The sequence below is a fragment of the Podarcis tiliguerta genome (assembly GCF_965153285.1).
Source record: "Podarcis tiliguerta genome assembly, chromosome: 1".
In the NCBI taxonomy this organism is placed as follows: Eukaryota; Metazoa; Chordata; class Lepidosauria; order Squamata; family Lacertidae; genus Podarcis; species Podarcis tiliguerta.
In genome coordinates, this window is record NC_139534.1 from 112,788,867 (window position 1) to 112,804,638 (window position 15,772).

The following is a 15,772-nucleotide window of genomic DNA, read 5'->3' on the forward strand; positions in this document are numbered from 1 at the left end:
CGCTTACTAGCGGGAAGGTAAACGGCGTTTCCGTGTGCGGCTCTGGCTCGCCAGAGCAGCGATGTCACGCTGGCCACGTGACCCGGAAGTGTCTTCGGACAGCGCTGGCCCTTGGCCTCTTTGAGTGAGATGGGCGCACAACCCTAGAGTCTGTCAAGACTGGCCCGTACGGGCAGGGGTACCTTTACCTTTAATCACACCAAATACCTATATGGGCAAGTGATCTTCACTCAGTATTAGCATCACTAAGTAAACAGAGGCAGCCTGACCCTATGCACATCTACTCAGAAGCAAATCCCACTGAGCTCAGTGGGTCTTTCTCTCAAGAAAAGGCATATAGGATTGAAGCCAGCGTATGTATCCTGAGTAGACAAAGTTGAAAAGAGGAGACACAGCACCAATGACTGGGTGGCAGTCAGGCTTCATTATCCTAATATTCCTATACAACAGGAGCACTTTTAGGTCAATTGCACGATTTCTGTGATGCTCTTTCTTCACTTCTGATACTGCCTAGAGGAATGGGCAGGATCTTGCGTTAAAATCCAAATGAATAAAGAAAAAGAAATGTGACAGCTATCGGCCTCTGGGCTATGGGCAAGGCAAGCAATTCACCGTTGAGTAAAATACTAGCATACAAGCCACCTTTTCCAGAGGAAAATTTTTAATGTTTGATGTTTTCGTATTTGTTGGAAGTTGCTCAGAGTGGCTGGGGCAAACAAATAATAAAATTCTTCTTCTTATAAAATTCTTCTTCTTCTTCTTCTTCTTCTACTACTACTACTACTACTAAAACTATGAAAGAACACTTTTGAAGAATGAAATTCATCAATGTGATTGTAAAATCTGTATCTGTTCCAGAAAAACACTGCAGAAAAGGGGAAGATCCCAATAATTTTGTGTGTTTTAAATCAGCAGGCACAGAATATATTTTTTGACAGTCTTAGCCTTAATTCTGCATGATCTACTTTTTTACTTTAAGACTTTTAGCTACAAACAGGTAAGGGCTAACTTTTTTGGCACGGCAGCATATTTGAGTTGTTTTGCAGATCCTAAAATCAAGAATGCATTGCCTGATAAACCACCTGACTTGCAGAACACTCCCTGGCCTGAGAGTCCTTGAGGTGCACGTACTTCACAATAGGATACTATTTCCTCACTCAAAGGTCTCAAGGGGGGGGGGGCGGGCGAGAAGGAGCTTCCAAAACACACATAAACACACACACACAAAATCCACCACACAAAAGAATACATTGTCATGGGAACCATATCTGCATGAAACAAGACCTTGGCTCTACCTTCCAACCCAGATTAGGTAGTGGAAATAAAAACAGTTGGAACACAAATGATGGCCTGAAAAACACAGGTCTAATTATTTGAAGGGGTTGTAGGGAATGACTAATGCCAAACTCTGATTGAATCAGAAGCCAAAGAGGCTAAAAACATTCTTGGCAAAAGCCAGGGGCTTTCATTTTGGTGTGAATGGTTACACAAACAGAAGGAGGGTCCTAAGAGCAGGTTTTTCATCCTAAGAGCTGCATATTGTGTAGAATTTCCCCAAAGACACACAGCGGCCTGAAGCACTGTGGGTATTAAACAAGTTGGAATGCAATTGCGGATGCAGGCAGCTCAACTCAACCAAGTGCCTCTGAAACTACATAGGGTATTCCTCAATTGAATAAACAAGCTGCTTTTAAGTCTGTTCTGTTTTCTTCCAGTGCTTTACCTTGAATTCCTCCAATGTGTGGATTGCCAAGGTTCCTGGGCTGAATGTAGGCAAGCTTGAACTGAGGAACCACAAAGGGCACATCCTTGCCACCTGGCGGGAGCTTGGAGAGAAGATAATCCTCCGAACAGCCAACCTGAGGTTTCACCAACACAGAAGACAAGGGAGGCTTCTCTACAACATTTGATCTATATTTGGCTGTAACTTCAGACTCCTTCTCCAGAGAAGCTGTAATTTAACATAAAAAAGCATGAGAAGCACATTCAAGCCTTGAATGAACAGTCTGAAATGATCTTTTGTGTTTTTAACAGGATCAGAGGCAAATAGGTTTTTCTATCCTGTTAACTGCACCCCCAGAGAGGGAGCAGCAGGCACTAAGTATATCTGTCTCAGGAAGATTTGCAGTGGTTCTAAAGTGCTGTAAACCAATCCTTTTCACGGTTCAAACAACTCCTTCGGAGAAGGTTTAGAAGGTGATTATTGAGAAGCAAGCTGTCCATTAAACTCAACATCACAAATGCAAAATTTAAATTGCAACCTTCACAATCTACACAAGAATGAAGAATGTGTTCTACATGGAGCTGTCTTTGAAGAGGGCTTGGAAATTGCAGCTGGTGCAGAATCCTGGCCCATCTGCACAGGCTACTGATTAGTTTCCAGACCCAGTTCCAAGTGCTGGTTTTGACTTATGTGGGTCAGGGCCACATTACATCAAGGGCCACCTCTACCCACATGGACTAACCCAGTCCCTTTGTTCTTTATCTGAGGCCCTTTTCTGTGTGCCCTCGCTGAGAGATGTACAGAGAACAAGAGAACAGGCCTTCTCAGTGGTGGCTCCACATTTATTGAATACCCTTCCTATGGAGGCAACCCCTGGCACCATCACTATCTGTTTTTGGGTGCCAACATTTGGATCTGCTTATCTTTTAGCAAGGTGAGGTAGCATTGGATCTGTATGTATGTGTGTGTGTGTGTGTGTGTGTGTGTGTATTACTTGTGGAACTGAGGATGTTTTATCCTTGCTTTTAATGCTCATTCATTTGTAAGTTGCTTTGAGTTTCATTTTTATTTTATTTTTGCAAAAAGTAGCTAATAGATAAAATTATTAATAATAAACATTAATAATCCGGGTTGTTACCCCGTGTCTATTCAACTCCCCCCCCTCTCTCTATCTTCCTCTCTTCCTCCCTCCCATACCCCACGCACTTGTACACATTTACAAAATGTGCTCTGCTACAGAATGGGAGAGAGATAGTCCTTAAATTCTGCAGTTATGACAAAGTAATTAGTCAACAAATGACAACTTAAATGCAGTAATCAATGACAAATATGCAAACAGTGAGTGATGCCCAACACTGCCAATGAAAGACAATCTGGCACACTGAACATTTCCCTCTCTAGTCTTCTTCCCTGAAACCCCCAGTACCACTCAAAAGTAATTTTCCTCCTTCTACTGCAGCATTGTACAATTCATTCCACAAAACTGATAAATCGTTTCAAGAGAAATACGTTAGAGGGATTGGGGGGTGGGGCCTGCAGTGTTGAAGGAGGAGGAGGAAATATATATTTGCATGAGCTTGTCTTCCATTCCTGCAATGTTGGCTATCACCCAATTGCCTTACAATGGCAACAGGGTATTTAAACATTTCACCCTACAAATACAACCTGAAAAAGAGAGTATAAATGAAATTTTGAAAGGCTGGTGCTCTAAATAGAACATAGCATTTCTGGTGATCAAAACGATTGTAAGACAGCTGCCAATAAACCCACGCCAGTGTTAAAAAACATGCAAAATTTAATTGAACTCACCATCATGCTTTTCTTTCTCAACATACAAGCATGCACTGCAACAGTTCTTGATGCATTCTGCTGCCATTACTGCTTCTAACACAAGCTGGAATGCAGTCAAGAATCCAAGTTAGAAATCAGCCCTGAAAATTAACCATTGCTTTAGATGAGAATACAGGAATTGAAAAGGACAAATTTCTTTCATTTGTACAGCATTTCATTTACCCACTTCCTATGCTGTTCCATACAGTACAGTGGTACCTTGGTTTGCATACGCCTTGGTTTGCATACGTTTTGGATTACAAACATGTCAAACCCGCAAGTGCGTGTCCCAGTTTGCCACCTTTTTGTGGATTACGAACAAATTTTTTAAGGAGGCCCCATTGGCGAAAGCGCACCTTGGGTTACAATCTGTTTTGGTTTACAAACGGACCTCTGGAATGGATTATGGTTATAAACCAAGGTACCACTGTACTTAGAAGCACAGTGTCCTAAATTAAAACACTTGCTTCATTGGGGTTTCTAGACAGGAACTGGTAAAAAAAGCACTAGGCTTGTGCAAGATGTCACACAGGCAACTCACAGCTTTTGGTGCTACTATGCTACTATGCCCAATTTATCTCCTACAAGGAAATACTGTTAAATAAAATGTGCTTCTATAAGGAAATACATGTGACTTCTAAAAGGAAAGGAAAAAGCCCCTCTGAAATGGGTCATGTGCCTAATAAACACGCACTGAGCTATTAAGAGAACAGAAGGCCAGCAGCAGCAGCAGCACACTCCAGGCATTTTTATAAACAGGTGTGAAGAATAGAAATTTCAGCTTATATTTGCTTGCTTCCTTCCTTCCTTCCTGAGCTGCAACTTACTCCAAATGCACTGCTGCAGAATTCTTCTAGGATGATGAAATTCAAACCAGGGCCACACAACCCAAGGATGGCCCTATCAGTCCAAAGCAACCAAATATCTAAAGAGAGGGAGCATCTCATAAAGAATTCACAGAAGGAGCACACACAAATGCAGCGTGGGCTATGCAAAGTAATGGCCAGTTCACACAAATCATCCAACATGGAGCTGTGTTCCTATGCCATTAATTGTAAAAAGGTAAAGGACCCCTGACAGTTAAGTCCAGTCGCGAATGACTCTGGGGTTGTGGCACTCATCTCGCTTTACTGGCCAAGGGAGCTGACGTTTGTCCGCAGACAGTTTTTCTGGGCCACGTGGCCAGCATGACTAAGCCGCTTCTGGCAAAACCAGAGCAGCGCACGGAAATGCCATTTACCTTTCCGTTGGAGTATTTATCTACTTGCACTTTGACGTGCTTTCGAACTGCTAGGTTGGCAGGAGCTGGGACCGAGCAACGGGAGCTCACCCCGTAGCGGGATTCGAACCGCCGACCTTCTGATCGGCAAGCCCTAGGCTCAGTGGTTTAGACCACAGCACCACCTGCGTCCCTGCCATTAATTGTACTTAGGTGTATTTTATTGGGTTCTAGCCACTGTTTCAATCTGCTTCTTTTTTGTCTCAGTGGTTTCCTACTATTATTATATTTTGCAGTCTTTGACTGCTTTACACTGACTGTTATAAAATGCCTTAAGGACATTTATGTCAAAAGATGTGATAAGATTTCTATAACTAAATGCAACTGAATGTCGAATTTTCACAATTCTCGCATAGGGGCTTGACTTGGTCACTGAATGTCATGGTACGTCTTGATAGTATCAAATATTTTTCCATATCAGATTCATCCCTGCTCTCTGTTCAGGGTTTTGATGTTATCCTGTCACCTGGCTGCTAGACCAAATACAACTCACATTTGTATAGATGTGAAGATAAAAAAAATGCTCTTGAGACTAAGAAATGTAAGATCAAAGTTGTTCTTTTTTTAAAAAAAATAAAAGTCCACCAGACACACTCCTAAAGAATTTAATCATTACTACTTCAATGTAGTTGGACTAGAGAGCATAAATATGTTAACGATTTCCAGATTTGTTTTGTTGGACAACAAGTTAATCAGATAAATCTGATATCAAAGCCTTAATTCCCAGACGCAAGACGCAAATATTTGAAGAGGAAAGCAAATACCTTTAACAATTAAGTAAAAAAAATGGCCATAATAAGAACCAACTGTAAAGAACATAAACAATCAAGAGCTGAACATGATCTCCAGAGAAAAGCAGGCCTGTTATTGTGGTTGCTATAAGTCAGTAATTGACTATTAGGGCTTTTGTGTGTGTACGTCATCTTAATCTTTGAACATAACACCCCCGCAAAACAAAATACTGAGCAGTGACAATACAGTGTAAAATTACAAGCCAGCAGTCTGAAGCCTGAGGTTTATTGGGTAGTACCTCTGGTGGGGGGATGACACATCATACTCCTTCTGGGGTAGTTTGTTCACCTTTGGTACCCAACCTACACTCAGTTCTCGTCTGTGCCTCCAAGAAGCTGTCAGCATGCAACAGCAGCCACACCCCAGAAAACAGCTTTGACTGGCCAGCTAAACCAGTTGAGGGTAGCTGATAGGTCTCAAACTCTCAGTGGGTAGGGTCTTGCCCTGAATGTGAAGATAGGCTCTGGTGGATTGAGCAGACTAGACCAATAGCAGGCCCAACAGAAGGCAGTTTCTGCATGTGCTTCAGAGGGAAGTGAGGGGCAGATGGGGCTCATCAAACTGGCAAGGTAGCCCATCTAGGAGAAGGAAAACTCTGATCCTAGAATCATAGAATCATAGAGTTGGAAGAGACCACAAGGGCCATCGTTCAAATATATAAAAGGATGTCACATAGAGGAGGGAGAAAGGTTGTTTTCTGCTGCTCCAGAGAAGCAGACACGGAGCAATGGATCCAAACTACAAGAAAGAAGATTCGACCTAAACATTAGGAAGAACTTCCTGACAGTAAGAGCTGTTCGACAGTGGAATTTGTCCTAAACCTCTGCTGTTTCGTGGGATAACTTTGAGAGAAGGAAGGGCTAAGGAGTATAAACCCTACAGGATTCCAGAGTGGAGTCCCCAGGATGGTTGGGTGGTGCCTTGTACATCTCCTTCTGGAGACTCCTGCAGCCAAGCTGGTGCCAAACATATTGCTCTGCTTTCCTTTGGACCACACCAGGGAGGCCAAATAAGTTATACAGAGCTTGGATCCCTCAGCAAGATGAGCTGACTTGCCACTATTTTATCCAATGGTATACACTCAGAGAAATGTAGGTCCTGTGCTAACGCCATAAGCCTAATTAGGCCCATGTGTTGGACATTCTCTACCACTGCCACAAGCCTAGTTCAGACTTCTCTGAACTGTTTCACACGTAGTGGCCTGAGCAGTCCCAAAGATGCAGCTGAACAGAGGAACACCTGAGCCATCTCCGTGCAGATGCTACTGATATTTCTCAGCACCGATTTGCACAAGAGTGCCAATAAATTCTTGCAACAGCTATGGTCACACAAATCACTGCCAGAAAGTGGATATCCTGCAATTAACAACTTTTCTTCTACATGTACCAAAGCAAAACAGAGATAACCATTACATTTTTAAAAATACAATAAAATAACCATTTAATTGTTGTTATTATTAATAATAATAATACTACACTTCTTGTGGCATTTGAACACCACTTTAAAGACTTCTTCTTCTTTTTTGCACAATGGCAAGAAGTTAAGCTCCAGAATTTCTGTCTCTCAACACCTGCATTCTGCATCCACAGAGAGATTCAGGTTGTAAAACGAAAGACGTCAACAGCCCAACTGTTAACGTTAACTAAATACACGAGTTATGCCCAAACAAGATAAACGACTGTTTGTGAAGTGGAAAAGTATTTGAATACCTGTATACATAATACTAGGCTCAACCGGTAAGAACATGTGCTTCAGGGAGTGAGGGACAGAAATTCTAGCATTTGTTTTATGGGATTGGCGGGGTGGGGGCTGAACACAAACCTAACATACAACAGCAGAAACAGGGACATTGGTTCTCTGGAATTTGCCTTCTGCTACCCTGCCAGAGGAGCAATGTACCAGCATGCATTTCCTTGGAATCCTGATGATCAAGCTGCGTAAAAACAGTCCTATTAGATCAAACTAAAGGTATACGTAGTTCAGCATATTGTTTCCCTGCAGCAGTGTTAGAAACAGAGATATGAAAGCCAGGAGCTAAACGGCACCTTAAACCTAGGTTATGGGTGCAACAGTGGAATGGCTAGGTGCACTTTTTTAATAACAACAGAAAGCTGAAAATGAATGAAAATGTTATGTTCATTTTTCACAAGGTCTGGTCCTTCCCCTGCCTGCCCCCCTAATCTTCTTAAGAGGGTCTCTTCTCCAGTCTTCGGAGAGTGGCTGGAAGTGGGGAGGCAGAAAAAGGTCCTCATTTCCTTCCACTCTGCAGTTTTAATCTGACGTCTTATGTGCAGCACTGCGCCGAGCTCAGAAGCTGCTTGCGCTAATGAAATTTCTTGTCGCAAAGTGCGCCTTGAACAATGGGAGTTTTGAACACTGTCCCACAGAGACAATCTAGGGAGGCATGCAAGCAGGACAGGAGGGTAATTACCTTCTCTTATCAAGAAACATTACCTCTCTCTCTCTCCCTGGAGGTAATGTTGCTGCAGGGGGGAGGTTTGGACAATCAAAGGTCATGCTCTTTGACCTATCTGCCCCATCCCTCTACTTGAGACCAATATCTCTTTGATATTTTGAGTGGGGTGGGCAGGGGTGAATTTTACCTTTAGGCAGGATAGATTACTATATATTTGGCTTTTAACTGTTGCTTTCTTAAAGGATGTTATTGGGATTTATTTTTGTCTTCAGTTTGTTATCTTCAGGTGTTCCTTTAGTTTCTTATTTACATTAACCACTGTAAGATGACTTTGGGGCCCTTCTGGCAAGAAGGCAGCACAAAAATAAGCTCTAAATTAATTGGTTTATCATGACCAGTGGCCATCGATAGTTTTAGCCCCCATGGATTTGCGTAATTTTCTATACCTCTACCGTGACCTTTTTTTTGTAAACTTAAGAAAAATCAAACCTTTTCTTGTGGGGTGGTTGCTCCAACCCCGTGACCATTCTGTCTGTCCTCCTTTCGTTTTTAAATTTAAAAATAAGGGTTATTTCTGGTTACTTCCTTATGTCTGGTTGTTCTTTGTGCTTATTTGATTGTTAGCCATCCTGAACATTAAAAAAAAGAAAAGCAAGGTATAAATATTAGAAACAACAACAAGGGACAGGGAGGTGTGTGTGCTTTATTACCAGATGCAAAAAAAGCAGACAGTCAGGATATGCCATTTCAATCTGGGTGGAGTTTGCTTCCATTTCACCCTCCTGTTTTTTAAAAGGCCTTATTGTGCCTTAAGTTCCTTGAAGTGTATATCCATGTCATCCCTCTCCCTTGTTCAAACAAGATACGCTGAATGTATTCCCTGTCCTCATGTTTTCTACTACACCTGTGGTATTATTACCCCTTATTAGGTAGATTAGCTTGCTGTTAACCTCTGCCTTGCCCTAATCCTATGCAACACTACCCCAATTGTTCAGCCTGTCCAACTCAGTTCCATCTTCTCCTGCATCATCAGGTCATAGGCTCCAGGAGAATTTGATCTACCCTGGCTTACCATCCATGCAAAGCCCACCCTCTTAACTAACGTGAATTATTCTGCTTTCGATGAGTTTCAGTGGCGTCTTCACTGCCTTAGGAAATATAAGTGGCATTCTGCTGAAATGCTTGAACGTTAAAAAGGATTCACAGGTGGTTTAAACTAATTCAGACAATAGCAGCTTCTGCTGTAGAAGAGCTTCTAGCTCAAACCCAGATTTTTCCCCCCAAAAAACAACAACACATAGTAAGGTGTGTGGCTAATTAATTAATTATCATTTGCAGGGGGGGAAACCCCATGGGGAGTACCGAATCTTCTACAATGGAAAAAGATCCCAGTACACTATTGCTACTTAGGTGTTCAAATAATTTTATTGGGAGAGAGAGCTTACAAGCAGTAAATCAGAAGGTGTTGTACAAAGAATGGAGAAAGCAGTAAAAAAAGAAAAAGGCAGAACAAAAAAAGGACCGGTATGTTAGTTATTTCTTAATACAGGAAATATAGGCACATGATTAAACTACATGATCTGGCATAGATGTAACCTTCAAAAACACTTATAACTCAGCTCAGCTCAGCTACTGGGAAGGCATTCTGGGGCAATGAGCAACTGTAAGATTGTTATATTTCTTATATATTACACTATATGAAGGCAGATGGGATACTGGCCTTTATAGGTATGCTAATCCTTATGCCTTGTTATGCAAGCAAGCCACTAACTAACTTGGGCTAGGAACTAACTTCCTCTTTGGGTTGCTTATTGCATAATTACCTGTTACGGTGTTCTATATTTTCCCTCTCATATTCCTCATAATGGTCTTTGCCAAGAAATGAAATATCAGGAGCGGGTTCTTCAGTTACTACGAATACCACAACTTCTTCAAATACCTTCCTCTTTTCAGTTTTAGAGGGTCTGAAATTTTTCACACCCCACTTTCTGAAAGATTAATTTGGATTCCAGCATTTTCCCAATTTCTCCAATTTGTAAACTGTCAAACTGAAAACAGCTCAGCAAGACCTTCAGGTTTTTGTTGCATGCATGGGACTGCAAGACACTGTGTGTATGTTAAAACATTTTTCAGGTCAAAACTATGGCAGTATCATAGAATTGTATAGTTGGAAGGAACCTGAGGATCATCTAGTCCAACCCCCTGCAATACAGGATTATGAAGCTATCCTATATGGGGGTCGAACCTGCAACCTTGGCATTATCAGCACCATACTCTAACCAACTGAGCTATCTAGGCTGAAGAGGAACATTCTCGCCTGGCGTCTAAAAATGTGTAATCAGTCACATCATAGTTCTTTGCAGATAACACCCTCAATTTGCAGAGTCAGGTCCCAAGCCAACTAGAAAAAACAGGTGATAAACATTTTCATATATAACTGCAAGTACAGTGGTGCCCCGCAAGACGAATGCCTCGCAAGACGGAAAACCCGCTAGACGAAAGGGTTTTCCGTTTTGGAGGTGCTTCGCAGGACGAATTTCTCTATGGGCTTGCTTCGCAAGACGAAAATGTATTGCGATTCCTGGGGTTTTTTTCCCGCTCCCCACCCCCTTTTTCTAAGGCACTAAGCTGCTAATAGCCTTTTAGCAGCTAATCCGCTAATCCCTTAAGCCTTTAATAGCTGCTAATAGCCGCTAAACCGCTAATAGCGCTAATCCGCTAATGGGCTTGCTTCGCAAGACGAAAAAACCGCTAGACGAAGAGACTCACGGAACGGATTCTTTTCGTCTTGCGAGGCACCACTGTACTCTAGTTAATTATTAGAACACTACTCATATGAATAGACAAGTGGGGAATCCAAGAATTTGTAGCACATTCCCTCATTCATAAAAGTAGTGATTTTTAAGACTTGTGCAAATTGTAAAAACCAGTACAGGATCTTTCTTCTCAAGTGTACCTTAGGTTCACGAGTAGAGGCTTCTCATGCAGTGTGTTCAGTTTTTGAGTTACTTAGAGCACTTCTGAAGCACAGTGCAAGGTCAGAAATGTTCTCCTAACTTGCATTCCTAAACCCCAAGTTCAGGAGAAGAGATGGGGCTCATCATCCTATGCTCTCTAGAAAGGGGCGGGATACTTGCCAGGATGAGCATGGCAAATAAATTTGTAGCAGCAGTGAACCAAGAATGTCTGCTAGCAGCATACTGGCCATAGTCCAATCCTGATTATAAAGAATGTCACATGCCATGAATGTCAGATTCAATGGGTTATCTCTCCATCAGCTTACAGTCACTTGGTTTGTGTTTATGGGGCATGCACCTGTGAAACCGAATGCCTACAAGACTAAGGACAACCTGAAAGGCAAATTCACACTTATAACCATTTATGCATTTTCATAGACCCTTTCAAAGGAATAAGCCTCTCCTAAAACAATTTTGAGAAATGCAATCAGCGCACTTGCATAGGACCAATAGGAAGCAAAAACAGCTTGCTATATGGCCGGTGCCTGGATCCAGCTAGCACCCCAAGTGGGACATTTAAATGCTTGTTAAGATGTCATCTGTTTCCAGACCTCAATGTGTCTATACACCCTCCTTTGTTTTGTTTCTTTTTACTTGCAGTACATTGGTGTTTAGTCTCGGCACACATAGTTTTATAAGATTCAGAGGTAAACAAGAATAGTCTGAACACAGAGGTATTGTCCCATTGTGAGAAATAATATATTTTAGGGCCAATCCTACTCTAAATTTCTAGTTAGTAATGCAAGAGCATGGGTGAGGGACCTTTTTCTGGCAAGTGGGTTAGATCCTTACTTCCATCAATCTCTGTGGGCCATTCTGACAGGTTGCTGCCCACCTGTGAATCATCTGGCATCTCTGTGGTGTCAAGTGTCAAAGGTGCCATTACTCTGCATTCCACCAGGAAAAAAACAAAGAACTGCTCACATCTGACATTGTATCTGAAAAATACCGTCGGCTGGATTCATCACCCAGTTCTGGCCACTATCAAGTTTTACATTTAAAAGCTCAAAATAGTATCAAAATTATTTGTGGGCCTTTAGAATCATAGAATCATAGAGTTGGAAGAGACCACAAGGGCCATCGAGTCCAACCCCCTGCCAAGCAGGAACCACCATCAGAGCACTCCTGACATATGGTTGTCAAGCCTCTGCTTAAAGACCTCCAAAGAGGGAGACTCCACCACACTCCTTGGCAGCAAATTCCACTGTCGAACAGCTCTTACTGTCAGGAAGTTCTTCCTAATGTTTAGGTGGAATCTTCTTTCTTGTAGTTTGGACCCATTGCTTTAAAATGAGAAGAGAAAACTTGATGCACTGGGTAACCATAAAACAAAAACGTCAACATTTTTACAAAGCAGAGATTCTTTGAGAACGGCAATAAACCAGAGTCCTTTCACATATATCATGGTTTAAAGAAAAAAAAATTCCCGTAAAAAATTCCAGAATGCAGACGCTCAACATCACAGGCCAAGAGGGCCAAAGGTTAATAATTTTTAACCCCAAGGCAACTGACAGCATTGTGTTAGGCTTATTTTGCCAGTGCAAGAAGTACCAACAAAATACTTGAAAATGCTAAGGAGCCTAGTAACAACTATCAGAGTTATCTCATACACACTTCTAATGCTGCATTAGGCAAACACCCAATTCACGTACTACAATTTATTCTGCTGATAACATTGTTCCCATAACTTGCAAATACATTCATTCAGTTGGATAAGGAAGCATGCAGAATTAGTGGCAGGTGTGGTAAATGGAAGTGAATGCATCTGTTATGCTTCATAACATGGTCTCTCTAATTTAGGTGAATTTAGGCTGGCACGAAAGTGGTTGGAATGTTGGTGGACACCTTTGTTCCTTGATTTGAATGGCAGCAGTGAATGCTAGAACACAAGAAGGGCCTGGTGGATCAGGCCAACAGGTGATCTAGTCCAGCATTCTGTTCTCACAGAAGCAAACCAGGTGCCTATGGGGAACCTGCAAGAAGGAACCTGTGTGCAACGTTCTTCCCTCCTGTGGTTTCCAGCAACTGGTGTTCAGAAGCATACTGACTCTCCAACACACCAGAACATGGCCAACATCATTTGTAGGCACTGATAGACTTATCCTACATGTCTAATCTTCTTTTAAAGGCATACAAGTCGGTGGTCAACACTGCCACTTGCGAGCACAAATTCCATAGTTAAACTCTGTGCTGTGTCTGTCTAGAATCCTCGGGCGTTCAGCTTCTTTGAATGTCCCAGAGCCCTGGTGTTATGGGAGAGGGAGAAAGGTTTTTCTCTAATCACTTTCTCCATGCCATGCATAATTTCCATCATGTCAGCTCTTACTGACATTTCTCTCTAAACAAAAATAGTCCCAAATGCTGTAATTTTTCCTCACTGGGAAGCCACTCCATCTAACTCTACAATATCCTTTTTGAGGTAAGGCAACCAGAACGGTACCCAGTACTCTCAAGCGCAGCCACACCGTAGATTTGTTTAATGACATATTGGCAGTTTTATTTTCAACTCCTTTCCCAATTCTCCCTAACATGGAATTTGCCTTTTCCACAGCAGCCACTAACAGTACTATGATAAAGCAACCAGGACTCTACTGGTGAACCTTAATCAAGAAGACAGGAATGTGCCCAGACTTAAAAGTTACAAGGCCAGTTCGAACCAAAATGGTCTGAATTTAACGAGTTACGTCAAATGGCTAGACACACTTGAACACACCCAACTGGTCACGTGCTCAAAATGAGTGTACAGGAATATAGTCTAGGCATTGGAACAGAATGTTCTTATATCTTGACTCCTCACCAATTTAATGTTGAATGAAAGACACCTGGGCTGACAAACAAAAATATTTAAGCAAGATGCATCTGTTTTGCTATTTAAAGATGCAATCCTATGCCCAGTTACTTAGTCCATTGAGCACACTGGGATTCCTTAGGAGTAAACAAATACAAGATTGCTCTGTTCTGATATCAATATCATAAAAGATATACTTCAATAACATACTGCTTATAGCTAGAACAAAACTGATAAATTGCTCTGTGCTCTAATGGGTGCTAAAAGAGTATTTTAAATATATATATACACATATAGTGATTTACTGAACTGATGCATTTACTCTAAGAGTTCTTACCATGTAGTAGTATCAATATATATAAAAGCCAGTTTCCATAGATCATGCTAAAGCTAGAGGGTAGTGGATAAATAGAAACCAAGATGGGGCTACACATATAAGATTTGAACCCAATTTTGCCAATTCTGTAAAACTACAAGTGGCGTGCTTAGATAGGAACAATAACAAGCAGTACTCCCATTTTATAGATTGAGAAACTGAGTGTCTTGAGCCAAAGGCAACATAGTAAATTCATGGCAGAACTAAGAATTAGCTAAGATTCCTCTGTTAACAGGCAATTAAAGCTTTAGCTGACTAGTTTATCAATTATATCCAACTTGTAGGCCTAGATCTATTGTCCCACTGAAATCAATGAGAGAAGTTAGTTGTGACTCACTTCATCACAACTGATTTCAACAGAATTTTAGCAAAACTAACAGCATCTGGATTGAATTCCAGCATTTAGAGAAATGCAGGGCACTAATTCAGTTGAACAAATGAACACAAATATTCTTCAGTAGGAGTGAGTGAATTTTGTTAACATTACATTTGCTTTAATATATTTACCAGAGTTTTTAGCAGGCAGAGGGGCTGAATACATCAACTGCGATGAATTAGCATTGCACTCTGGACACTTTACAGAGAACTATCACACATACTTTCGGGATCTGAGTTTCAAACAGTTCTGCTTTAATCAGCACAGCTGGATGAGGAATGAATGGGCAAGATCAACGAAATTGCCAAAGCACGAACTTTCACTAAAGCACCAAAGAGGTAGTTCCTGAAAACCAATACTCTCTCTACTAGGAGTCACCTGCCCCACTTAGGATCAGTACCTTGCCTTCGGGCACATTTTCCTCTAATAGCTTCCCGACAGGCGGAAATAAAACAGATAATGATGCTGGGGAAACTCTGCAGCTCTTGAACTTTTGGCCTTTCAGACAAAAGCAGATTTGTTGTTGTTGGGATTTTTTAAGGCCACCTAGCCCCATCCCCTTCCAGCCGGCCCTCATTCACAAGACGTGCCACTATCCGGGGAAGCTGCCGTTTGGCACAGATGGGCAAGGGGTCTACCTCAGCAGCGAGGCCACTCCGGTCAGGTCCCTTCATCCTCCTCCTCCTCCACTTCTTTCTCTCGCTTTCTTTGCTCCTGACCGCACTCCAGCGGACGACTCAGCCCCTCAGTGAGGCAGAAGCGCACCTGGCTGCTCCCCGGGGCGCGCGCGCGCTAGGCGGCCACTATCTCCAGCCTCCAACGGGGTGAGGGACACGGGGTCGACGACGACGGCTTGCCCCCCTCTCCCCACGAGGAGGAGGAAAACCGGCTCCAAGACACCAACTTTCCCCGGGCGAGGGGAGGAGAAAAATGAGAGGACCACGCGCACGCGCGCCCTGGAGAGGAGAGACTGCCCCGGGGCGGCTCCAGCTTCTCCTCATCTCCGCTCGCCTTTCCTTTTTCCTGCCCGGCTCAGTTTAATTGGGTGCCCGACTCCGCCCGCGAACGCGCACCTCTGAGGAGGCTTTATGCACCTCTCCCTTCCTCTCCTAAAACCGACACCTGCTGCCTTACGCTGCGCGCGAAATGCTTTTTTTGCCCCTGGCTCCCTTTTA

The 15,772-nt window shown here is 42.5% G+C and overlaps 1 protein-coding gene across 4 annotated transcripts in view; it reads right to left on the bottom strand.

The window, feature by feature from the left end:
• The window catches only part of TC2N (tandem C2 domains, nuclear), a 35,881-nt gene that overhangs the window by 19,820 nt on the left and 289 nt on the right, over positions 1–15,772 (bottom strand). Inside the window, exons 1-3 of one of the 4 annotated variants that reach the window (XM_083437496.1) lie at positions 15,236–15,614; positions 3,533–3,617; positions 1,724–1,951 (exon numbers count right to left, since the gene is read on the bottom strand). In XM_083437496.1, the coding sequence (XP_083293622.1) occupies positions 1,724–1,951; positions 3,533–3,617; positions 15,236–15,271 (349 nt within the window). In that variant the 5' untranslated portion in view covers positions 15,272–15,614. Of the gene's footprint in view, positions 1–1,723; positions 1,952–3,532; positions 3,655–15,235; positions 15,615–15,772 lie in introns of those variants that run through there. The other 3 variants (XM_083437497.1, XM_083437499.1, XM_083437498.1) reach the window with 3 other exon arrangements.